We start from the raw sequence: 25,363 nt of genomic DNA on the forward strand, positions 1-25,363 counted from the left end.
TGCAGAGCTTTAGATGTGGTATTGCCACGTGTGGTTTGACCTGTCCTTTATATCCATATTATGTACAGTATGGACTGTATTCTGGTCACTATACTGTAGTCATTGTAATCTGCTGTATTTTGGAGCCTGTCATAAGGTACTGAAGTTAAAACCTTTTGGGCTAATAGTCTTAACTTATCTGAAAATAATGCTAATTAAGATTTTTTTAAAATATATATATATATTTTATTTTGGGGTTGTAAACAGAAAATTTGATTTCATGTTCTCAGAAATGTCTGGTTGAAAACCCAGAAATGAAGAACTGACAATCTTTTTTTGAAGATGTGATGATATTTTTACATATAATATTAGATTTGAAGAGTACTGTTTCTTAGCAGTAGATTTCCCAATTCGGTGATGAGAAAGACATGCTGAACTTGAAACTTTGTTCTTCTTTAATGCCATACTAGTGTTGGACAGCAAAGATGAAAAGTAAGTACATCTTCCGTTATATTAACTCTCTGAAAGTCAAATGTCTAGTCTAATTTTAAAGTTCCCTTTAGACTCAAATGTGAGCTGAGCTGGTGGACCCGGGAAAAGGCTTGAGCAGCCTCGGAGGGGTGCACCTTGGAGCACCCACTTGGTAGGATCAGGCTTGCAGTGGCAGAGGGAGCAGGTGATGCAGACCCTTTTTGTGTGCTGTCTGTTGCTGAAGGATGGCTCTGTGTGACATTTGTGCTGCCACCAGGCAACTAGAGGTCCTGCTGGCCCCACTGAAGCACTGACAGCTCTCTGTGGCACCTGAAATTGTGTCATTGTGGGGTCTAGGGAGCATTGCATCTCTCTGGGTGTCTGGAGAAGAGGGCGATGTCAGGGATGCGAAGAAGTCTAGGTGGAAGACAGAAGCAGAAAAGTAGCAACTTGCCTTGCACTTGCTCATACGACTTTCACAGAGACACGCTAGTGACAGGGGTGCCAGGCAGCGTGCGTGCTGGAGGTGAAAGCCCAGCAGCATGCTGTGCTGTTACTGCTTGTTACTGTGCCTATCAATTCTGCCCCATAAGGCATCTGGACCCCGGGCAGAAGGGTGAAAGGGAACCATTAAATCTTTTATCTTTCTGCCTGCTGCTCCAGGCAATCCTGGCCTGGCTGGCTTATTTTAAAAAATTGATGGAAAGAGAGGATGGGTAGGATGGGTTTTTCTCCTAAAGTACTTTGGGAGATGCCTGATGTGAACAAGGAGTGGCTGCCTTCTGCAGTGAGGCTTGTGTGAACACTTCACGTGTGTTAGAATACCTCAGTTTACGGTCAAGTGAAGTTTCACTGCATGGAAGGCTTGAGTGTTTTAGTTGCTATAGTCAAGGGCTTCTTTTAACAAAAAGTAGCAATGTCTTAGGGTGACTGCTATAGGCAATATTTCTAATAAATACTTCAAAATGAATAAGGCATAGTGGATTTGCCCAATAATTTCGAATAACCCCGACCATTATAGCTGCACATTAATCACCAGGGCTCCCTCCCACCTGGGGGGGTGGAGGGGGGGGAAGGGCTTCAGATTTCTATGTGGAAAAATTAGTGCCTCATTAAAGCTAGACAAGTTTGACATTTGCTCTCTGCCTGTGGTTTCAGGGCTTTTTGTCCTTCAAGCAAAATACGAAACTGCTCCAATACATGTGATAGCAGCAACTGGAATGCAACTTTAGGAGGATCTTTGACCTTACCAGCCAGAATGTGTTTGATTCATTCTGCAGATGTTAAAATACTGCCAGAAATTTCTAGGAGATGACCTTAGAAATTATTCCTAGTTCTGACTTTTGTGCTCTAATAAATCTGGTTGTACAGGTTAAATATCTTGCCCTTATGTATTTTCTTTTCCTAACCTAGTGCCAGAAATAAATGGCTTTCTCTTTATTCCTTTGTGCATTGATTTCTTGGTGCTTCAGTGGTTAGATGACATAACTACTATAATTGTTTTAATACATTAGCAGCAAATTATATATCGATGTTCTTTTTTCCATTGACCTTTCTTTCTCAACATAATTTTCATTTTTTGCTTCATGCTGTGTCCATGGTGGCATAGCATTATTAGAGGATTTGATTTTGAATTAAGGGCTAATCCTGCAAGGTCCTGAGTGCCATTGCCATCTGCTGAATGCAAGGGAGAGCTGGGACCACTCAGACGTGAGCCAATATCTTGCTAGAGCAGATAGTAATGATAGCTGTTTGCATTTAGTGTTTGTACTCTGAGATGTCGTGACAGTTTTAGTAAACTGCTGTGGAATTACAGATTGAGAAACTCCTATCTTTGAAAAGAGTTGCCCTCAAATCGTTTTTCCGTTTCTGCAGAAAAAGCAATTTTCTGATTACAACTACAACTCTCTGGACATGCGTTTGTATTGCTGAAAGGTTTCAGAGCATTGCATAGTATTATGTGAACCAAAACATGCAAAAAATCTAAATGTAGCAGTGTCTGCCTTGAGGTGTGATTATAATTTTTCTCATTTTATGGAAAGGAGTAAGAGGGGTGACAAGAATTTGTTAAGCTTAAGAGCTTTCAGCACAGAGAGGCTGAAGAACTGAAAATGCTATGTTGTAGCCCTCATTTAGTTTAATTTGAACTCAGTGAGTGACTATTTAAAATGGCAAAAAATGTCTACTCCCCATAGAATAGTAAGTAATCAGCATGTGTTCTACTCAGACACAGGGAGCTCATCTGTCTGTTTGACCAGCTGTAACCCCATCTCATAGGGCTGCTTTTCTTGATGATTGTGAGAAATGCAAGTTTTAACTATTTCTGAGCAGATGTGGTGTTGCTAACCCCCTCAGTGAATATTTTATTTGAAAAAAATTATTTCCGGAACGTGCTTTGAAGTCACAAGGTGCATTAGCGTTATTGAGCCCAGCTTTTCAGTCATACACAGGAAGATAAAAACCCCAAAGCATTCAGTTGATTTGGTTTGTTTCTTTCCCCAAATATACTCTGGAGGATGAGCCTCACTAAAAGTTAGAGAGAAGTGACTGGTCCTGCAAGGTAGGGATGATGCAGTGAATGTAAAGGAGAGCAAACTTTGAAGTTGTTGGTGTTTTTTAAATTCAGAATTCTGGCTAATGCTGATAAGCGTATTAATATAAGGTGATGTCAGGAGCTGACCATATGGTCATCCCATTGTCTTTGCCATAATCGCAAATGGGAAATGGCATCGCTGAAGAGTTTTAGAATTTGTTGTATGTTGTCTAAAATACATTTCTCTCCCTATCTTTCTCAAAAAAGCCTCCCACTCCCCCACCCAAATACCAAAGAGGTCTCATTACAGCACAAAATTCAGAGTTTGCATTGATGTTTGAAAAATCAATATGTAGCTCCCATTCATGTTTCATGCTGCTGGAGATCCTGCGTGCTGCTCACCAATACATTATACTCAAGTTCTAATGTGCTTCAGGATGAAGATGATCTTATGATCTCCTTCTGTTTGGTATGTGTCTGAAAGATAAATTGAGCAGTAAGGGCATTTAGAGGTTGCCTCTGCTTGGAAAGCAGAGACTTTAGTGGGTAGTTTAATTCTCTCATAGTAAAAACCACAACTGCTGTGTACCATAAGTATTGCTAAACTGACACTAGAAAATTGCTGTAAGAGTAGTTTTAACCTGTGAGTTAACTGTGAATTCCAGTGGCTTTTTCATTCAGGCAATCTTTCTTTTTTTTTCCTTTTTTTTTTTTTTTTTTTACCCCCAGTCTCCACACAGGTTTGGCCTCCTCCAGCAAATCCTTGGAGAAAGCTGAATAGCTACTTTGCATAAAGTGGAAAAAGACTTGCATTCCAGTACTTTATCTATATTTTCTTATAATCCGATTTAGTGGGGAATACAAGCCTGAAAAACCCTTAAATCTTTCTGTAATTCTTGCACAACCATTCACAGTGGATTTGTACAGTGCAAAGTGGAAGAGATTTGGGTTCAGAATTGTGATAAATTTAAAGAAACCCAAACAGATTACTTGTTTTTCTTTGCAGTTTAACAGATGTCAGTATCAGTACCCTGTCCCCAACTAACAGTATGTGACATAGCAGATCTGCAGATAAAGGAATGGAGAGTCTATATGCACAGTCTCTATGTTTATGCTCTTCTGTACAGAGGAAGTTATCTTTTGTAAACCATGCAGTTAGAAGAAAAAAGATTAATGCGTAACATATTTAAAATCCTGTTGGTTGCCTTGTTTTGCATAGCTTTAATTTTTCTTAATATAAGCATGTAATGGAAAGAACATGGAAACAGAAATGTTATAGAGTAGGAAGAATAGGGTTTGAAAAGTTGCTGTTTATAGTCCAATATGAAAAAGAGAATGGTTCTTGTCACCTCAGCAATCACAGTTTGTCACTGAAAGTGGGAGGACTTGTTTGGCTTATTTTTCACCTTTTTTTTTTTTGTTGTTGTTGTTGGTAGCTACTGAGAAACAGCAAAACTAAAACTGTTCAGGATGTAACAGGGTGATCAGAAAATCAGGGCAAACTCGAATTTGTCTTCAAGTTACCTCTTCTGTGGGTGTAAAGGGATTAATGACTCGGGGCTGGCATTAGGAATAATTATATTTGGCTTAGGTGGACAGGATGTCTAATATTAGCAATAGAGCAATACTTAATACAGTTTGAGCTATTGAACATGTTTGTAATGTAAATGTGTATACAGTGTTGTTTTAGCTGTGATGGTCTAAAGACACTGGTTGGTGCACATGCATACTAGTAAATAATATGTGGACATACAAATTGCTAGGTGGGTAGTTAGAGAGGTCTATCTATCTGTAACACTGGAATATTTCCCTACTTTTCCTTCTTTACTCATTCTGTGTGATAGCTAAACTGAAATATTTGCTTTTTAAAAACTGTCCTCAAATGTATTTAATTTAATAAAAAGAATTTAACTTCTACTCCACTTGACAAAGGCATTTCCTTTAGATTAAGTCTCTTTCCATGTTTATATAACAAATTATTAGTGTGATGCCTGATGCTCCTGATGCCTTGTACCACTGTGATAGTTTAAAAAATTGCTCAAGTTTGAGAAGAGCTTACAGGTGTTAGACATGGCAACACTGTGCAGTGTACTCCCTGTCCAGATTTGTTAAATGTGCATCATGGATGACTTCTTGCTGCAGATCTGTATTCTTTTCTGTCCTAAGGCTTAGTAATTGATACCCTGCCTAGAGAAGAGGGTGGAGAAGGAAGAAAAGAAATTGCTGAAAAATCAACTTTGATGTGTAAAGCCCTGTGAGAGAACCCCGTTCTACCCTTCTGGCATTTATAATTGTGCCATCATATTGAGTTAATATTTGTAGAGTTGCCCTCTCGGAGAGAAAGGGTATGATCTGGTTAAGAGGTAAGCAGGCACATGAAAAGCAGCAGGGAATCCTCTGTATTTTTTTTAGTACATGGGAATATATGATGTGTCATTTATCCAAATATAGGACCATTTATTGTCTCTGGGACTCTAAATCCCCCTTCTCCACCAAATACACCGTCATTGCTGTTGGCTGTTATCACCACATACATGCAATACAGTTGCAACTTCTCATGTATTGCTGAATCCTTTAGTTACCAACTGAAAGCAAAAGTTCCTTGGGTAATTCACGTCCCATGTCACATCCCGTGTCTACTGCTCTTTCCACCCCCCGGCCACCCTGAATGTGTCTTGCAGAAGGACTTGTACATCGCAGAAAGATGGGAAGAGTGGTACTAGCTGCTCCCAACTGGTATCCGTGCTGCCTTATTTCACCTGGGGAAAGGAGGGGACGCACACAACCTGTGAGAAACTGTCTCAGCAGAAGCTGGTGTGAATTGATTATTTAATAGCGAACAAGCACAGTGCCTGCTTTTTTATTATTTTTATGCCTATGGTACTCGTGCACATTCGGTGAGATTACTGCCTAAGGCTGCCCCCAAAGAGCTGCAAGAACAGGAGCCCACTGAAGTCATGCTGGTTCTGTTGCATGTCTTAATGAAGCTTTAAAATGCTTGAAATTGTCTTTGAAATGAAATACTCCATAGCTGCAAGCTAACTGCATACTTTGTAATAATTGCTTAGCCAAATAAAGGAGGAACAAAGAAAAATTAGATTGATGGCTAGAAGAAAATGATTAAATAAAAAATTCATGAAGAAGAGAAATTTAAAAAAATAGCATAGCATCACAGGCTTTTGCACAAAGACTTACCTTCCAATGGGAGCTTTTCTTTTCCAACTATTACTGTGCATTTTATTCTCCCTGTTTGCTACAAATACTAGAAAAACTTTTTCTATGGGAATAATGGTCACAAATTTATGCAGAAACTGGGACACAGAGTAAAATTTTAAAACAGAGGTATGCATTTCACTGCCATTCTGAGTGGGGTTTGGTGCACTGTAAATAATTCATGATTTGACTGGAATTACCTTTTTTTTTAACTCTTAAATCAACTGTGACTAAACAGAAAAACCCCAGAAAGACTTCTGTTCATAATTATCAGCCCAGATTGTACACTTAGAGCCCTTCCTCATTCAAATTTACTGCTCTTAGTAGCCATTAGTAACAGAATGAATAATTTGCTGTGAATAAATTCTCTCATGGTTAGCTTTTCTCTCTGATGCAGGTTAAGACCAGCAAATTATTATTTGTGGGCATGTGTTAATGTCCAAAAGTATCTGAGCAGTATGCAATTATTTGTTTTGAACAAATTATTTTTGAGGAATCAGTACACCCTCAGGTTTTGTGTCCTTGCTATGGCATGAAAAAACATTCTGGAATGATTTTAAATTACAGTACATTTAGGAAGAAAATACAGAAAATAGTTACAGTGAACAGTAGACATCAAGGAAATACCTACAAGCTAGTGCAGGCATTTTAAAATCTTTAAGTGGTGCCTGGTAATAGATATTTAATCTAGGAAAAGCACTTTCATTGCTTACTTGTTAAAGTAGTTTAACAGATGAGTGAGGCTATTAATGAACCACATGTAGAATCTGGACTTCTTTTGTTCAAAACATTTCTTTAGCTTTTAAATTTCTAAACAAGTTCAGAGGCAATTTGAAGAGATCCAGCCTATATACAAGTTACAGGAATTGTCATTTGTGAACTTTTCTTCTTCTTAGCATTTCATCTGCATTGAGAAGAAAAGAGGAATCACTATGTATACATCTGTGCAACTTTAATTTGGCTGAGTGATATACCTTGTTTTGATGAGGTTGTTAGAAGCCAGAGACTGAATGGATGTATGATTGAGCATGCAGAGGGAGATGAATAGAGGGCTTAAAACCAATTGTAAGTTATCTGAACAAACATACAGTTTTAATCTGATAGCAAAAAAATATAGTGAAGAGCATTAGCAGTATCTGTAGCATAGTTCTTAACAAAAAATTTAAGCAAAATGGCAAACACTAAATCATAGCAAAACCAGCCTTTTTTCCCACCCCAACACTTTGGGATGCTCAAATAATTGAAGATAGGCATCTGGAAAGCAGATGTTCAGGTAATGAAAATAAACTTTTTAAGGTGGTATTTTAACACCAGTTAGTATGATAAAGTCACTCTATTCTGAACAATTTCAGAAGTTCATTGATAAGCATTGCAGTTTTGCTTCAGCTAGTACTTAATTTCTGAACACATGGCTATGTATTGCTGAAACTCAGATATTACCTATACAGAGTAGAAAGTTGGGGAAATAATCTGTTGTGAATGTCTCTGTGACTCCATGAGTATCACTGCACAGTCACATAGTTTAGTGAAGAACTAAAATGTGGTTGTTGATTCCAAGATCAGCTGTTTCCAAATAAATGTTTGTGAAACCTCCAACTTTAATAGCTGCATTGTATCATCCAAAAGATGTGCACAGAATGAATAGATGACCTTTCAGATAGAGAACAAGCTGTTTACAATGTTTACAATGTCTTTTCATTTACTGAGACAAAATACTCTTTCTGTGCAGAGATAATACTTTCCACCGTTTTTAACAATGTTGATGAAATATAAAGAATTTAATTGTTTCATTTCTGAATGCAAGGGGTTTTAGCAATGCATCTTTAGATCAGGACTCTTTCTAGACCAGCTGTGTTAAATGGATTGATCTAGCTAGATTTTATTTTTTTTTAAAGACAATGGAGGTATTTGAATCCCATGCTCACAGCTCAGGTTAGCTATCCATCCATGTGATATCCACATGATACCTGGATTTGAATGATATATGGATGAATTCTTACTGCCATCCTGCACTGCAGCTATGGGTCAATAATTTACTGACAAGGAGGTCCAAGGCAGCTGTAACTGAAATTGGTCTAAATTACTGTGAAATTGCAGCCTTGGCATGGAAAGCTGCCGGTATGCTCTCAGTTGCACACTCGTACATAAGCACTAGCTTGGACAGGGACAGATCACAGACAAGTAGTGAGAAGATCAGGATATAGAAATCAAGGCTCAGCCTTATCTTTCTCATGTGAGGTATGGTTTGGCCCTTAGTCTTTGCAGTTGTAAATCCACCACTTAAATCACAGCTGTGTAATTGGTACTAACTAGTAACGACTCGTTGTACTGGTAAAGTATTTTTTGCTCTGCAGTATAACCAGAATTACTTCTGTTATTGTTCAGTCTCTGTCCGTGTTCCTGTTCTTACCTGATAAAGCAGGTGGTGCAAACCTGTTTTCTTGTTAAAGGGAACACAGTATATCTGCTGGAATTCAAAGAAATACAGTGAACAGGAATTCCTCAAAACTTGAGGAAAATCTTACCACTTTTGGGAAGAAAAAAAACCCCAAAAAACAAGCACAAACATTTTTATTTTGAGGTTAAAAAGACCAATATAATTCTCTTGTCTGTTTGCAGAAAACTGAAGATTTTGTTTTTATGAACCAAATACAAATTCATTCCTAGATCACACATCATATATGAGTAGCTTACTAAAATTGGAAGCAGGTCCAGTAAGATCAGGATGCTCAAGAGCTTTGCCCAGGCAAGCCCTGAACACACCTGATGGTGAAGATTCTGCAGTCTTGTCTAGGCAACCTGTCCCAGTGGTTGACCCTCCTTACAGGAGGGAAAAAAAAAAAATATCCCTTGTATCTAGACAAATTTTCCTTTGTTACAATCTTTTTGTTGAAGGTTGCCCCTTATCATTTTGCTGAGTGCCTCCAGGAAAAGTCTGGCTTGGTCTTATCCCTGCTCTGCCACTGGGTTGTTGAAGACCACCATAAGATTACCCTTGAGCCCTCTCATCCTAGAGCAAACCCAGACCTTTCGGCCACCTGCTGTGTGTGGTAAAGATTTGGAAAAATCCTAGAACTAGTGAGGCATGGGAAAGAGGAATGAGAAAGTGACACTGAGATCCAAACTGGCAGTGCCGTTCATCTTGACAGCCTGAGGTGCTACAACTGCAGTGGGTAGAGTTACTGTTAGTAAGTACCTTCAGCCCGTTTTGTAACACTGACAGAAACCAGGTGGAGAAAAAAAACTTCTGTATTGTAATTAAATAAACCTTAGAGAAAACTTCTGAGCAATTACAGTGATGTCCACAAGACTAACCAGCTGAAGATTGGAATATATCTCATGGTTCTCAAGTACTGTGCATAGATGTTATCACAGTACATGGCAATCACAGTTTTCTCTTTCCTATTACTAGAAGCTTTTCTTCTGAATTTTCAAAACAGTTTAGCTGGTGGAAAGGTTGCTTTGCTTGCAGCAGAGCCAACTGGCATGGTGGTGTTTGCGATAAGGACTCTTCCTTACTGATTCCTGAACTGTGGCTTATTTTGCGTTTGTTGGTTCCTTGAGAGCTGAGGATGTGCTTTTAAAATAAAGGATCTAATCTCTGCAGTGTCAACATATTGTTAACTGTTTGACACTTAGTTTGATGTATTCTGTATACTTTGGACCTTTTTTTTTTTTCTGGGAGGAGGTCCTATTCCTGCCATGCACACTAACAGGAGTAGATACTCTCTTCTTCCTCTCACTAATGTATTGCTTTTTTTGTCTTCCTCTGCAGAAACTCTCCTGGATGACTTCCTTCTCACGTACACAGTCTTCATGACGACTGATGACTTGTGCCAGGCACTTCTGAGGCAATATCCTTTTATTAAGTGTTATGTTAACAGGAGTCACACGCTTACACCTAGGTTTATCTATTGTCAAGTCTTATATCAAACGTAGTAAATTGCATGCCTGGGATAATTAGTTTTGCTCTTTGCATATTGGTGTTATTGAAATACAAGCCTGCATGATTATTTTGAGGTTGCATATAAAAAAGGTGAGAAAAGAGTACAATTGTCTAATGTTTACTATGGTGTGCTTAGAAGGTGGGCAGCAACTGAGATTTTGGCACCCCAAGGAATGCATGAACAAATAGTAGAAACTTCAGAAGAAAGCAATGGGAATTACCAGTATTCTAGAAAAAAAAAGACCTACAAAGAAGGACTGAAAGAATTGGGATTGTTTTGCTGAAAAAAGGGAAACTATAAATGGGAGAATCTTTCATGTTCCTAAAGAGGAAGGGAAGAATCTGTTCCCATCTCAATGCCAGACAGGACGAGAGGCAGTGAGATTAAATTGCTGTAAGACAGTTTTGTGTTAGATGCTAGGAATTTTTTTTTACATTAAGAAAAGAACCACTGGAGTGGAAAATGTGTGAGACAGTAGAATCTTTGATATTGGAGAATATTAAGAAGAAGAAACTAGAAAATATATTCCAGAGATAGATAACACAGGGTATACCTGAGCCTATTTTAGAGACTATTTAGGGTGGACTTGGACGGACTAGTTTAGGTGATCTTTCAAGGTTTCTTCTCCAGTCCAATTTTCATAAGGCTTTATGATACTTGGAATTCAGTTCACATCTGTAGCTTCCCAAAGTTCAGATTATATTATTTTCATGACTCAAATGGGTTATGGAGGAAAATATTCAAACTGAAAACACAAAGTCCAAATTTGGATATGAGTTCCCCTAATTGGCATGTGCCTGTAAAAATAGAGAGATATACACATTCACCTATTAAAACATTTAGAATTTGTGTAGCTGAGGAATTAATAAACAGAAAATTCCTGCTCTGAAGTCGAATGTACAAAGCTAAAGCTGCCTCTGAATAAAACTGTATCCAAAACATACACATTTGTGTATGTGCATACTTCACAAGAATGCTTGAAAGATACATTGAAACAGATGCCTAACTCATAGCAACAATGCAATCTTATGTCTGTTGGTTTTGTTTAAAGATAAATAAACCTTTATAATTGTTACAAAATAACATTTAAAGTGGGGTTAAAACCTATCCAGACTTATATGTTAATTCCTAGAATACCTATATCTGTGTAATACATTTCAGAATATGTGAAGAGAAGAAATGAAGAATAAGTATTTTACAATCTCTGCTCCTTTTATCATGTGATACAGTATATAAGTCTAACTCATTCTGAGATAAAGGAATTTTTTTCTTGTATTTCCAATTACTTCCATAAGCTATGAAGCATTGTTTGAATGGACTTGTAGCTATAAAATGAACTTGCCTTTTTTTTTTTTCTTCCTCTTTATCTTTTGTGGTGAAAACATCATCTTTTTACCTATTAAAAGAAAGAATAGCAAAGGGACAGGAACAATGTACAAAGTGGGTATCTTCTGTCATTTGGTGTTTCTGCTTTGTGAATAGAGAACAATAGTGGAAATAGATTCTTTTACTTTTTTTTATTTTAATAGTGTTATTTCTGCAGACAGTGTAATTTGTGCAGGGAAAAAGAAACTGACTACCTCTGCCTGGGTTTTTTGTTGTTGTTAATGATGCATTGTCCTCCATTCATGTTGGCATCTGTGTGCAGGACAAAGGTTTGTTCCCAGTTCTGCAGAAAAGATATGACTCAACATTGTATAATTCCTTTTGAATTGATTTTACTTTTATAGACTTGCCTCTCAAATCAATAAAGGAAAAAAAATCCTGTTGACACAGGGGATGAACTGACATTTCTATTACTGAGAATTTCATTCCAAAAAGTTGATGAAACTCCTAAAGCTCCAGATGGGATAAAATATTTAAAACCGAGGAATGTAGTGAAAAAAACGTTCATTAGCAAATGAGATGATTGCAAAGTCTTTTCCATCACGTAAAAAAAGTTTCAGTGAGACCTTATTATTTGTTCCTTAACCTGCCGTACCTATTGTGCTAAGAACCACCAAGGGAAAGAAGATGAGACTGATGTATCCTGTAGGAAACGAAAAGTCTTGCATTTGGTGTCTCAGTGGACTTCTCTCTACAAAGACTGGTTACATGAAGATGAGCATTTAAAACAATTCTTAAAGGTATTGAAACACTTTCTGATGCATTTCAGCATAATAAACACACTGTGCCTAAAAAGCCCCAACAACAAAATCTATAAAGCATAACTTTTCATACTTAAATTTTCTCCATGAAATCTATAATATCAAATTATTTACATGTGTCTTCCTTGAATGCCTTAGAGATAGTCTGTTTGACAGAAAATCTAATGTCAATGCATTCAATGTCAAAAACATTACTTTCAGATATGAAATTTATCGAACTCCATGCTTTTTAGAAAATGGGAAAAGTTAGGAAGAAATAAAACTACAAAGATGTGGAGGTTCCTTGGACACACTGGTTGTGTCTGCCAGAACAGGGTCTACAGTCAGTATCCAGCAGATTACAGACAAATAGAGAGTTTTGAGGTCCTTGTAAGAGATGCTAATTTGACTGAGGAGTGAAATGCTATTCCACAGCGTTTGTCAGGTGCACATGGAGAGTGGCACAGCTTTATGTATTTTTAATAAATAAAGTTATGTCCTTACTTATTAGCAGCGATCTTCTGATCTTTCTGAATGAGTTCAAAAAGCTTTTATAATTCTCTTCTAAATTTGCAAATAGTCACGTCATCTCTGACCCGAGATCCATCTGGTTGTTGATTTTACTTTTTTTTTTTCCCCTGGTGGTTGAAAGATGAAATTATTTTAGGGGACTTTGAAGCAGGATCTTCCACCATTCCTGATGAGACTACTTGTCTGCAACTGGAGATACTCCTACGGCCCTTTTAGTTCTCTTCAGTCATTTACTGAAGACAAAGGGATGAAACATTGAACTAAGTTTGGAGAAAGTCTTGAGCTTCCTTTTTTTTTGGTTTTGTTTTGTTTTTGGAGTAGGACACACTGCATATGGAAGCAGAGACCTTAGAATTTTTTTGTTTGGTACTAGATGTGTGGTGCTGTACTGGAAAGGGGGCATCATTCCAGTCATCAGTTAGTTTTGCAGCTATTTTGGTGCAGGGCTTGTCTTTCTGGCCATGGAGGTGTGTGGCTGTGTATTGTCACACAATTTCTCTGCTTAAGGCTTCTGTGCAATATTAAATAGCAGTGTTATTAATGATGGTTGAAGTTACACTTGCAAAAACAATATGTAGGATTGTAGGCCAGAATCATTCATGCTGAAATTTATGAATGTAGGAGTGTTAATTGGGCTAAAGCAAACCTGATGACTCAGCTCATACATGTGATCCTCATTTTCTTGGAAGGGAAAGAGAAAGATCTGTGTGCAGATTCTGAAAAAGCATACAGAAAATATTTCCCATAATTTCAATCATGAAAGCCGATTCAGTTTGTTTACCTCTTATCTGAGGTAGTGTCTTTTACATTTAACTGAGGTTCCTGATTGATGATATTCATATAATTCCTGCCCCCAAAATAAAAAGTAAGGTTTATTTATTTATTTATTGGTTTACAACTAGGAGTATGTTGTTACTTGTTTGTGAGAGACTTAAACTCAATTTAAAATGCGTGGAAACATGAGGAAAAGAGAAGAACATTCTTTATTTTAAAAGTCTTAATCAAATGAACCTGTTTGTTATCATTCTGTATAAGTGATGATGGTGTGGTGTGTCCTCCTGCTTCAGAATGTGTTCTTCTGACCTAACCTAGATTTCATGTAACAGCCATGAGTGTTGTTTTAAATCTTCCCATTTGTAGACGAAAGAGAGTCAATATTTTGCCCTCTTGCTTGCTGATGATACGCAAAGAGTGCTTCTCCAAAGTCAAGCTGAATATTGACCAGTCTGGAAATTTAAACAGGAACATTCTCTCCTTATGGATCTTGTATAAATGTAATGATGAAATTTGTTTTAGTAGGCTAGTGCCTGAATTGATTTAGACAGCTGATGTGATGCCTAAGATTTATGTTTGAGTTGTCAGATGTTTGCAGATACTGTTTTATTTTGTAGACGATATACAGGAATGTGTTAGATGATGTGTATGAATATCCCATTCTTGAGAAGGACCTGAAAGAATTTCAGAAGATACTTGGGATGCATCGTCGTCAGTAAGTATTGATTATATTTGTGATCAAGTCTCCTTTTATTTAGAGTGTAATTTATTTTGTCATCATCTGCTGTAATTCAGTAAAGTGATGAGTGATACAAGTATATAGTCATTTTTGCAAATCATCTCTTCTTTAAACTAAAGCTAGATTATTCAATCTTCTCTAATGTTTGTTGGGTAGTGTGTGTGGTTCAACAGTCACTCCCATCAATTTTAGTTGGGATGACTTGCAAGTAGAGCGATACTTTGTAGAAAAGCTGACAAAAATTCCCTCAGAAGTTGTGGTCTGTGACTTCAGATGGTACCTTCATTCTCATTCTCTCTCTGCAATCTGCAGTACTGAGAAGTAAATATCTTTTGCAATAGTTGTCTCAGTGTTATAATTTTAGTGATAATTATGGTATTTGTAAAAGATACTTCCTTGGCATGTTTTTCCAACAAATGGAGTTTGTTTCCATGGTTTGGCTGTTGGGGAAGTGGAAAGAGCTGTGTCCCTGAGGGTGACGCTGACTGCTTACCCAGGGGGCCCTAGCTGTGTCCCTGTTCTCTGGCAGTTTAGGGGCTGGCAGCATAGCTTTTCACTACACTGATTGTGCAAGTCACAGAAAAGTATTCTGGCTGAGCCAGATGCCCTTAGCTTTCCTTGAAGGAGTTCTACAGCCATTCTGCGGTGACCATTTAATGTTAAAAACTTGTAAACTTTGTATGGCTAGAACTTGCTTTTCCTAAGCTTTGGCTGGAAAGAGTAATTTGGATTTTCCTTTTTGTTTCAGCACTGTAGATGAGTATTCACCTCACCGAAAGGTAACGCAAACTTGATTGCTGCTGGTTGCTAGACAACTTATCTCACTTTCTTCCCCTTCCCACTTCCCTCTCTTTTCTTGGCTTCTCAACTGATTGTGACCGGTGGCCAAAAACATGACAGAATACATCAGTGAGGTTAGATCTGCAACATTGCTTATGGATTTTTTTTTTTTCCTGCCAGTGCAGCCTGGATATCAGCTCTGTGAACTAAGCTGCAGTGTCTGTGACAGTATTAGCATCTTAACAAGGTTCTCTGGGATGTCAGAATTCAGGGGAGGCCTGGGAGCATGTCCCCACCAGGCTGGAGAGATGTAGCACCCTGGGCAAACCAGGCTGAGCACAGGCATTGACATGGATGTCAAGTAGGTAGAGCAAAGGGGGGATTTGTTGTGACAGGGACAGAGAAAGAAAGAGAAGAACATGAATCTGTCTATTTAACCAGAGGGAGAAGATGCAGCCAGAGAAAGTTGGTGTACAAACTGCACAGAGGTGAATTGCTGTGCTCATCAAATTTACTGGGCTGAAGCTGAAGTGTGAAATAAGCTTAAAATGTTCCTGTGGAAATGTGGAAGGCAGAACATGAGATTGTAGTGAAATTGCTAAATAGGCTGATTGGTACATAGGAAACGTGTATAAATATATAAGAAATAGGCTCCAAACATGACTACAGAGAACCTTGAATCATGTAGACTGCTTAGCCTTGGCATGTCCTGTTTCCTCCAAAATCCCCACCTTGGCCATTATTTAGTAAGGCAACTCTTAGTTTACTGATCCAAGAAAGGGTGGGTGGATTTCCTATACAGAAACCTTTTTGGCCAGACGTATGGGCTGAATGCTATGTTTTGTGAATTACTGCTTTGTAAAGGGCAGGGATGCAAAGAATCACTGTTGTCTCTCTCTTCCCCCCACCCCCACCCCTCACAGAATAAAACCTTTTTCCACCAATTCAGTCTAAAGGAGAACTGGCTGCAGCACAGAGGAACCATGAATGAAACAGAAGAAAGTAAGTGTGATTGAAAGAGTGGAGGAAAAACAGCAGAACTGTTTCTCAAGGGTTGCCTATAATATGAATTTTTTAAACTGACATACAGCTTCTGAACAGGACCTTAGGGACACAAAAAAAGAAAGATTTGACTTTGTAAGGTTACCTTCCTGCCTCCTACTTTGCAGGGTTCAACAGTGACATGGTATCTCAAGGGGGTTTTGTCCTGTCTGGTTCCTCCAGCAGCCCTATAGCAGAGCTGTGTGCCTCCCAGCATGGCTGGCAGCCCATCCACCAGGCATTACTCCTGCTCCATTTCATGCTCTTGGTCTCTTGATCTGGATCTTGGTTGCGAAAGGTGAATGAATATGCGTATCACATGAAATGGGCCAGGATCTGCTAACTCTGGGAACCCGCCTTAGTTCCTTCTCTCCTCGAAAATGTCTCTGTGTGGAGTGCAAGGTGCCACTTCACTTTAATGTCAACCGTTTCAAAATGCAATTTCCCTTCCTTGCTACTAATGCAATAACACAGTGAGGCTGTCACCCTCCTGTAGTGCCTGTATGAGGAAGGAGGCAGAGGGAAGGGTAACACTGTGTGCAGGGGACAGGCAGAAGGACCTCCTACCTGGGTCTCATCATTTGATGATATACCTTTGTTTCTCACTGGGAACAAAACTCCGGAAGTTCACTGGGAGTCAGTATATTTTTAGTGCTAATTTGTGCCAGAATAAAAACTGAGCTCCATCAATGCCAAGTCTTTCCGCACAATACATGCTGCTGATAAATATCCTCTTTCCGTTCTTCAAATGTAGGTTTATTTGAGGTTTATGTTATCACGGCTGCATCTAAAAATGTTATTTCCAGATGAGAACCCTCACACTCATTCTTCTTAAAAAGTTGGACACAGCTCATGGGTGAGTGGGGAGGGAAGTGTTCTGGCACCAGAGAGGGGACAGACTGCGTGGCCATGGGAACAGGAAGGGCAGGAGCCAGCAAGGTCAGCCGCAACTGGGTTAAATTGCTTTTTTTCTCACTCTTCCGAGAGCATGAGCCACAGGGGATGATGGATTGAAGGAATGAAATACCAAAAGTGGAGTTGGAGAGAGGAGAGACAGATGCTGAGGGTGGACATCTGAGTTGGTGTGGTGGAGGTCTGCTGACTGATGGTGTTTGTGGAGGATGGGTCTGTCCAAGCTGCACCGTGCCACTTGACCAGAGGCATTTTATCCCCTAATGTAGGCATTGCCAGGGTGACTTGCAGCCCATGACTGCTTCCTCCCACTGGCATTCCCTCCTGCACCTCACGGAGGAGCAGCACAGGCTCCTGGAAGAGATGGCATGGTCCATGCCAATAGATACCACAGATAGGATGTTGGAAAGGTGTGTGTGGCAACAGGCTTTGGGAGAGTCAGTACGATGGTTATGCTTGAGGACCTGACCTGTGGGTTGGTTTAGTTCAATGTTAAAGGATATGACAATAGCCTGGTTATAAATTAACATTGCTGTCATCATGCCCTCCCAAATAACAGAGAGGAGGAGATTTCAAACAAATTCACTGTAAGCAAATTGTGTCGCAGTCTGCATATGGAGTCCAAATATTCCTGTCAGATTTTTTAAAATTTATTTTTCTACCTGGTAATTTAGAGTGCAATTTGATGTCTCTATCTTTTCATGAGTTATACCTATTCTGAAGAGATATTCTGCCATAGGATGATCATCTGATTTACTGTCTGTCAGCAGAGACAGGTTAAGAAAAAATTATAAAATCAAATTGCTTTTCTTCCCTAAGGCTAAATGTTAAGTTCCTCCTTCCTTCTCAACTTCATGTTTTCTTTTCTACAACACAAAAAAAAAGATATTCTCGAGGATAGAGTTCTTAACCGCTTCTGGCATGGTCTCTGTTAATGAAAGCGCCCTGAAGCCATGAAGATTTGTAGGACAAGCAAAGAGCTATTGCTACATACATCTGTCAATAAAAATAATAAAAAAAATACAGCATTTCTGGAGAAGAAAAGTTTTATCTTATGCTGACATGGTAGCAGCCTGTCTGCAATAAGAAGTGCTAGAGTAGAAGGAAATGGAAAGTTTAATTAAGCATTGAGGTGAATATGAACCCAAGAGTTGTGGCAGTCATTAGCAGATGTAATTTTTGAAATATTCATGCAAATCTCTATCTCTGTTTCTTCCCTTTTAAGTATGGCAGCTGTATTTCAAAGAACTGGCTACAGCAAACTCGACAAAAGATGTAAACCTAAAATTCTGGCAAGCAAGAGTACATCCCTTTTTGTAGCAGAAACAAAGTACTAGCTGAGCTGACCACAGCATTACTGCTGGGAATCTCCCTCCCAGAGCCAAACTGACTCATGGATTTTAGTGGAAGTGATGAGAGCAGGGAATTTCTCCAAACCAGTCCCTTTTTATGTGAGCTGCAAGTGATTCAGGGAAAGAGTTGTCAGAACTAATTGCATTGCTCTTTGCGCAGCCTCTGACAGTGCTAAAATGCTCTGGCAATGCAAGTAGTTTAGATGTCTAGACAGATAAGCTAGCAGGAGTGGGTGAAGAACGGAGAGCACTGTTCTTGCAAAGCTTCTTCCAGGTGCAAGTGGAGGTCTGAAATAATTTCTGCAGCAGATATGGAATATACTGAAAGCACGATGATTTATCTGGACCTAAAAGGAAGGGAGAAAAGATGGCAACAGCTAAGTTTGCAAAGAAGATAGGCAATAGAGGAGGTTGTCCTTAAATAGGTATTGCTGTGGGGATCTCTGTTTCCATTTGCTTGCCACTCTCATTTCCCAGGGAGAGGAGGTGGGAGGGGGGAAAATGGTGATGTTTATGCTTAGTTTCATGTCCCTGTGGGTCAGGGTGCAGCAGCCGCCCTTCCTGCAGGTGCAGCAGCCAGACAGCTGAGGCACTGCCATGGCTGGGGCTGTGAGATTCTCCCCTGTGCTGTTCAGGTGTCTCTGCCTACTGCTGAGCGTGTCTGTCTTCCTTTGTGCAGTTTTCTGCCGTGTGTATATAACAGAGCACTCCTATGTCAGTGTGAAAGCTCAAGTATCCGCTTCAGCTCAGGAGATACTGAAGATTGTAGCAGAAAAGATCCAGTACCCGGAGGAGGAGTTGGCACTGGTGACAGTCACGTTCTCTGGTGGTAAATAACTTCCTTTCATTTGATTACTTACCTTTTAGTGCATCATGTAAGGGAGGGCTGACATTTTCTGCTACAAGGATACAGCTGTTCCTGTGCAAGCCCACAGCTGGATGACCACGGGAACAATGAGGAGCTGCTTCCCAGAGAGTCATTTCCATGGCAACAGCTCATTTTTGGGTACCATCGGATATGGCATCTCCTCTCTGGGAAGGGAGTGCAAAGGACTCTGTCTCCAGCAGTACTGCAAGATTTTATTTTTTCCCAACAGATGAATCTCCTACTTTTGTATTTAATTAATTTGGAAGGCAATGAGGCGTGGTTTGCTTTAAAAATATAAAAGGGAATAACAAATATACGTGTGGCTGTTTCCTCATTTATGGCATGGGTAATGAATATTCTCCAGCAGAAAGGAGGGAGACATATATTTGCACAGTTGAGATACTGAGAGCAATCTAAGCAGTATTTTGGAAGCAGTCTTGCTTACAACTGACATTTTTTGCCCATTATTTTAGTGTTTCTCATTGAACAGAAAGGCTTATTGTCTTTTTTAAGGAAGACCAGACTGATCATAGGCTGATACTAGGGATCAGCCAGATCCTCAAGATTTTCTTTGGTGTCTGGCAGGTCTCAAGCTCTTTGCTCAGATTGTTTTGCTCATTGTGGTGTATGATGTACTCTTAGGTAATACAAAGGAAGGAATTTAACTAGGTGCATAGAAATGCGAAGCTGGATCTACAAAAAGGGGCTAAGAGTGCAGAATATCTTGGCCATATTCTCAGATAACATTAGTTGGTGTTGATCCCCTGGGGTTGATACATTTAAGGATGCACTTTTAGAGATATAGAACTCATTGCTACTTCTTTGTCAGTCTAGTTAAATGAAATATACACAAATGCTGTCTTGTTCTGTTTATGTACTTGATTCAGAAGTGGAAGGTCACATTTTTCTCCCCCACGCCAAGCTCAATTAAATAACCATTTCTTTTCAGGCCACCGGTGTGGGTGGCAGGGAGATGGTGCCCTGCTCCGGCTATTGAGAGCCTGGGCATGGAGCAGCCACATGGGAGCATTACACATAGGTGTCCTGGCCAGCTGGCTACATCATTTGCAGGCATGTTCTTTTTACCCTTGTGTGTGCCCAAACTTGCCTCCAGTGCATTTTACAGCGCTGCAAAATCACTGTGCTGCTGCTGTTTTTCAGGTCTTGCGCTCCTGTTCAAGAGCAGGACAAGTTTTGCTCTGATAGCAATAAATCTGGTGCTAACTGCCGACTTAGCTAAAGGAAACCAGCAATTCATAAATAATGAAACACACTATTATCTTTAGACCACATTGGTTCCCAGGAAAGCCACAGAATAGAGGTGGTTGCCACTTGGCTGTTCAATAAGAAACAATAATTAAAATGGAGGTACAATAAGACTGTCATTTGTACATGACCATTGTAACCCCTAAAATTTTATTTAGTCACGTTGCCTGAATTAATTGGAGATACCACAATTTCAGTATCTTTGTTCTTACAAACACCAGCCTGCCATGCTTCTTTTTTCTTTGTTTTTTTGCTATTTGCATGACTCTGAACTGTTGTGTGCGTCCACTTGGAGGGCAGCAGTATGAGCATTGGAGAACGTGTTTTTATTGTACTCCTGAAATGACCAAACAACTTCTTTTTATTGAAAATTGCCTTGAAAAAACATACTGTAGTTCAACATAAATGTATCTTGGTATCAGCATGAGCGTGGATAAGGGAAAACAGTCTGAAATGATGTTTGGCACTCAGACTCCTCCTGGTCCTACTCCTTCCTCATGGGCAATGAAAAGTCCAGGGTAGCTGTCAACATGCCTGTAGTGCTTTTGGGTCTGTGTAATACAGTTGCTGTAATCAAATCTCATGTGTCAGGTCTCCAGAAGATTACTTGGAGCTTGCAGGAAGAGACGGTTTTCCTAGGGCACTTTAATAGCTGTGTTCTGGGTTTTGCTTTATTTTTCCCCACACCTTTCTCTGGTGCATCTAAGGTTGCTCAGAGCTGAACCAATACTCTGGAGTGAAGAAGAAGAAAAAAAAAAAGTCCTTTCTCTTTGCTACCAGTTTGGTGTGTCCTGCTCTTTTACTCAGATGTTTTCTAAATTAATTACTTTAGGTCTAGAGGTATTTCTGTAAATACTGTATTATAAAGGACTCTTCAGCTCTGTTCCATGAGGTGCATTTCATGGTGTTGGGATCCTTTAAACTTCTTCTTCTGTTGAATGTCTGTGGCTACTGATGACATCTCCATCTCTGCTCTTGTCTGCCAGTGACACACAACAGCTCAGTCTCTGGAGGCAGAGACACTTTGCCCTAACAAAAGTCACTACATTTATAGTAGATACACTGAGTTGAAATGAAATGTTCTGTAATGCTTAGGGGGTTAGACTAGATGATTTAAGGGTTTCTTTCTGTTCTATCCTATTTGAAGTCCAGGTTGGAAGCAGATGCTGGAAGTTTTTGTGCTCTAGTCCAGCATCAGAGACATCTTGTCTTTATTGTGCCTGAACAGTGTGGAGATGATGGTCCCCATAGGGACTGGATTTGATATTTAGTTACATTCTAAGAAGTTGATGTGGCGTTACAAATATATTTGTAATGTTTTTCTCATTTATATACAGCTTTTACTCCTTTTCTGAAGCTTTTGTGCTTTTGTCTTCTATTTTTACAGAAAAACAGGAACTACAACCAAATGACTTGGCTATCTCAAAGTCTTTTGAGTCATCAAGTCGTATGTTTGTCTACCGAAAAGATCTGACTGATTCTTTGGTAAGGATCTGTATTGTATACTTCCCACTTTTTATTTGTTTGACTCCAGATCAAGACCTTAATGTTCGTCTCAGAGGGCTTTTTCAATACAGAATTTATTTTTTGCTTCCTTAGTAAGTCTTGCTGAGCTGCTCTATACCTGAAAAAAAAATTATCTTGCATTAACAGCATTTGACTGAACAGTAATAAAATTTGTTTATCAATTTCAAATAGACCAAAGCTTCTGTACAGCTTAAATTGTTCGATCCACATCAGCGTGGAAAAGCTGACTTGCGCTCGTACAGATCTGGATGGGATGAGGATTATTCAGGTCTGCATAACTTCTCCCCCCACCCCCCACCCCCACTGTGCCTCTGTACACATAAAGTGGCTGGTACATAATCATACAAGGTGATAGACAAACTCCATGGAATTAGTACATGTAGAAATAGATGTCGTGTGAGTTCTACCAAAATTACTGGGCATCAGTGGGACCCCAGTGTTGTGGCAGCCGCGTGGTCAGTCTGTGGCTGGCATATATCACTGGCAGTATGTCCTGTCCCCTTCCTTCCGTCTGTCTGTCTGTCTCTCCATCCTCTTGCTAGTGCTGAGGAGGGGAGCGGGTCAAAGGGCAGCAGATCTCTCATTCCCTCTGTCCTCAAACTGGGATTGCAAACTCTCTCCACCCATGATTTCCCAAAACCTCAGTGAGGCAGGAACAGTCAGGCACTCAAAAGATTACTCTTTCAGTAGTTTTCTGATAATTATGCAGTTGTTTCAAGGAAAGCGCAGGGACATGGCAACTGACTTCTACGTGTTGTCAGTGCTGCTAGCATCTGTGCATTCATCCTAGGGATGAGAGATGTCTATTTACATTTTGTTGGATCAGTGTGCCCTGAAGAGCTGACACGCCACTATCATTGTAATCTGTCACCCCTATTATCTGTGGCATTCTAGCCACCTCTAAAAATGTGAATATTAAGGGAAGATTTCCAGTGCAGACAGGTGACAGCCAATCTAGTTTCATTAGTTACACAATAAAAATCGCAAAACTTGCTGTAACTGTCAGAAATATAACACCAAAGTAATGGCTTAACTGATAAGAATAATCTTTCATCTTGGCAGATGGTTCATGTGCCAAGTTTCAGACTGATGAAGTAAAAAAACCCAAGAGAAATGCAAACCTTTGGAAATCCAAGCTAATAATGGAAATGTCAAATGACCCTTAATGCCAGCAGTACCAGTGCACTCCACAGTAATATGCTGAGTAACTTTTATGAATCAGGACCCACAGTATTTTACTGTTTGTTGGTGACTACGTTTAGAGTAGATTAATCATCAAATGTAAGGATTTATGTTATATGTCAAGGTGGATTGGTGGGCACGTTGTGTGTATTTATTCTAAATCTGGTGTGTTTGCAGAATGATTCTTTTATCTTATAATACAAAAATTTCCTGGCGTCTTAATTTAGATTAATTTTTCTGATGGTTTCAGGGATTTTATTTTCATTATGCTGTCTGCTTGGTCAGTGTTTTATATTCAAGGTTTAGAGAAAGAGAGAGAGAGGGAGAAGGCCAAGTCCCATAGAGTCATTGATCCTATTGACCCATTTCCTGTTTCAAGCTATTTATTAAATAGGCTGTAACTCCTTCATTCTGATTAGTGGGGGGGAAAAAACCCTCAGAATGCACTTAGAGAAGATTACTTAGCTCTGTTTGGTACCTTGGTCCAGTAGTTGTTTCATTGCAGAACTTTTGGCATTTGCTGAGGATTTTTTTGCTCTTGGCTATTGATTTAGAACCCATTTGCTGAAAATGAGGAGTTGCAGCAAAGGTCGGTGAGAATTTTGGGAATCAACACCTGGGATCTTGCCTTAGAACTAACAAACTTTGACTGGAGCCTTTTCAATGCCATTCATGAGGTAAGAAGCACTATGTCCACTTCCAGGTATATTACTCTCATGCAGCACTGTGCCATTATGATGCATTTTGGAGCATCAGTATTCCTTGATGCTCAGTTCACCATCATGACAGCATGATTTGGCAGCTCTCAGTAGTCGTGGCATTGAATCAGGTCCAAGAGATGTGTTGCAATCCTTGATAACTGAAAAAATTTGTCAAAGGTTTGTAACTTCCCTGTGCTGGGGCATCTCATATGTTCCCTGTATACCTGATGGGTTTTATTGAGATTTGCCTCAAGAGAGTAGAAGAGCAGGATTATTCTCAAAAAACTCTCTGTGTGAATATGTTATATATGCAAATTGTCCTTTGCACTTGATAATGTTCCAATAAATATAGGATTCCACAAATAGGTTTCCTTGATATCACTTCAACCACAAAAGAATTCACTATTTCAGCAATTTAGATGGTCACATTACTGTTCTTGTTAGGTTTCAGTGAGATAAAAAATACTGGGCAGGCTTTATAAAACGAGATAATGGCCCACTTCAGTGCCCATTGGGTTGTTTAAATGACTTTGATAGGTTCTGTTGTGAGCTGCTGAGTAAAATACACAGTTAACAGTACAAAATGTCACTTAAAAATATCATTCACTGAAAAGCGTGTTGGCTTTCTGAGAAAATAAATGGGAAATTCCCTTGCTTCTCGTCAGACGCTTTCCTTGATCTTTCATTTCAGGTTCTTTTATTCAGGCTAGACACTTGAAATCTAGAGCTGGCCAAGTGGGTTTTTATGTACAGAAATCAAGACCCACACCTCTGTTGATGAAAACTTGGCCATTTTTAGGAAGAAGTTTGAATGGAAATTTTTCAGATTCTGAAATGGTGTGATACAGTTGGTTTTTCATACTGGATCAGAAGTGATAAAATACAGAAAGATATACATTGTTTATGTCCTGTACCTGGCTGTAGCCAGAAGTGGAACTGCAGGAAATCTCACAAGAAAAGCATGTCTTGCAGGATTTCCAGTCCACCTGCCTACTGTAATAAGCCTCTAGACTTTGCTAAGCCAAACCTGACCCTCAATCATTTGTGATTGGCTTATGGATAATGAAAACATAACCATTTGTAACCAGGTCTTGTTTCAAAAACATACTTCTAAATAATTCATAATTCATTTACATTTAAATTGTTTTTATATCCCTAATAACGTTGCCAATGTCTTCCAGCAAGAGCTTATATACTTCACATTCAGCAGACAGGGCAGTGCTGAAAACACTGAGAATCTCAGTCTTCTGCTTCAAAGATGCAACGAGGTCCAGCTTTGGGTTGCCACCGAGATACTCCTTTGCAGCCAGCTCTGCAAACGTGTACAGCTAGTCAAAAAGTTCATCAAGATTGCTGCCCAGTAAGTTGATAAAGTTGTAACAAAAAGTCCTTGAATTCACATGCTTTATTTGGGGAGAAGT

The 25,363-nt window shown here is 39.3% G+C and overlaps 1 protein-coding gene across 3 annotated transcripts in view; it reads left to right on the forward strand.

Moving 5' to 3' along the window:
* Positions 1 to 25,363, forward strand: part of RAPGEF5 (Rap guanine nucleotide exchange factor 5) — a 164,736-nt gene that overhangs the window by 117,284 nt on the left and 22,089 nt on the right. For all 3 annotated transcript variants that reach the window (XM_074862961.1, XM_074862953.1, XM_074862946.1), the window contains exons 12-20: positions 9,972 to 10,050; positions 12,125 to 12,269; positions 14,192 to 14,289; positions 15,062 to 15,092; positions 16,017 to 16,095; positions 19,078 to 19,227; positions 21,920 to 22,017; positions 23,796 to 23,918; positions 25,124 to 25,302. In XM_074862961.1, the coding sequence (XP_074719062.1) occupies positions 9,972 to 10,050; positions 12,125 to 12,269; positions 14,192 to 14,289; positions 15,062 to 15,092; positions 16,017 to 16,095; positions 19,078 to 19,227; positions 21,920 to 22,017; positions 23,796 to 23,918; positions 25,124 to 25,302 (982 nt within the window). The remainder of the gene's footprint in view (positions 1 to 9,971; positions 10,051 to 12,124; positions 12,270 to 14,191; positions 14,290 to 15,061; positions 15,093 to 16,016; positions 16,096 to 19,077; positions 19,228 to 21,919; positions 22,018 to 23,795; positions 23,919 to 25,123; positions 25,303 to 25,363) is intronic.

The sequence above is a fragment of the Strix uralensis genome, chromosome 1 (genome assembly GCF_047716275.1).
Source record: "Strix uralensis isolate ZFMK-TIS-50842 chromosome 1, bStrUra1, whole genome shotgun sequence".
NCBI classification, from domain to species: domain Eukaryota; kingdom Metazoa; phylum Chordata; class Aves; order Strigiformes; family Strigidae; genus Strix; species Strix uralensis.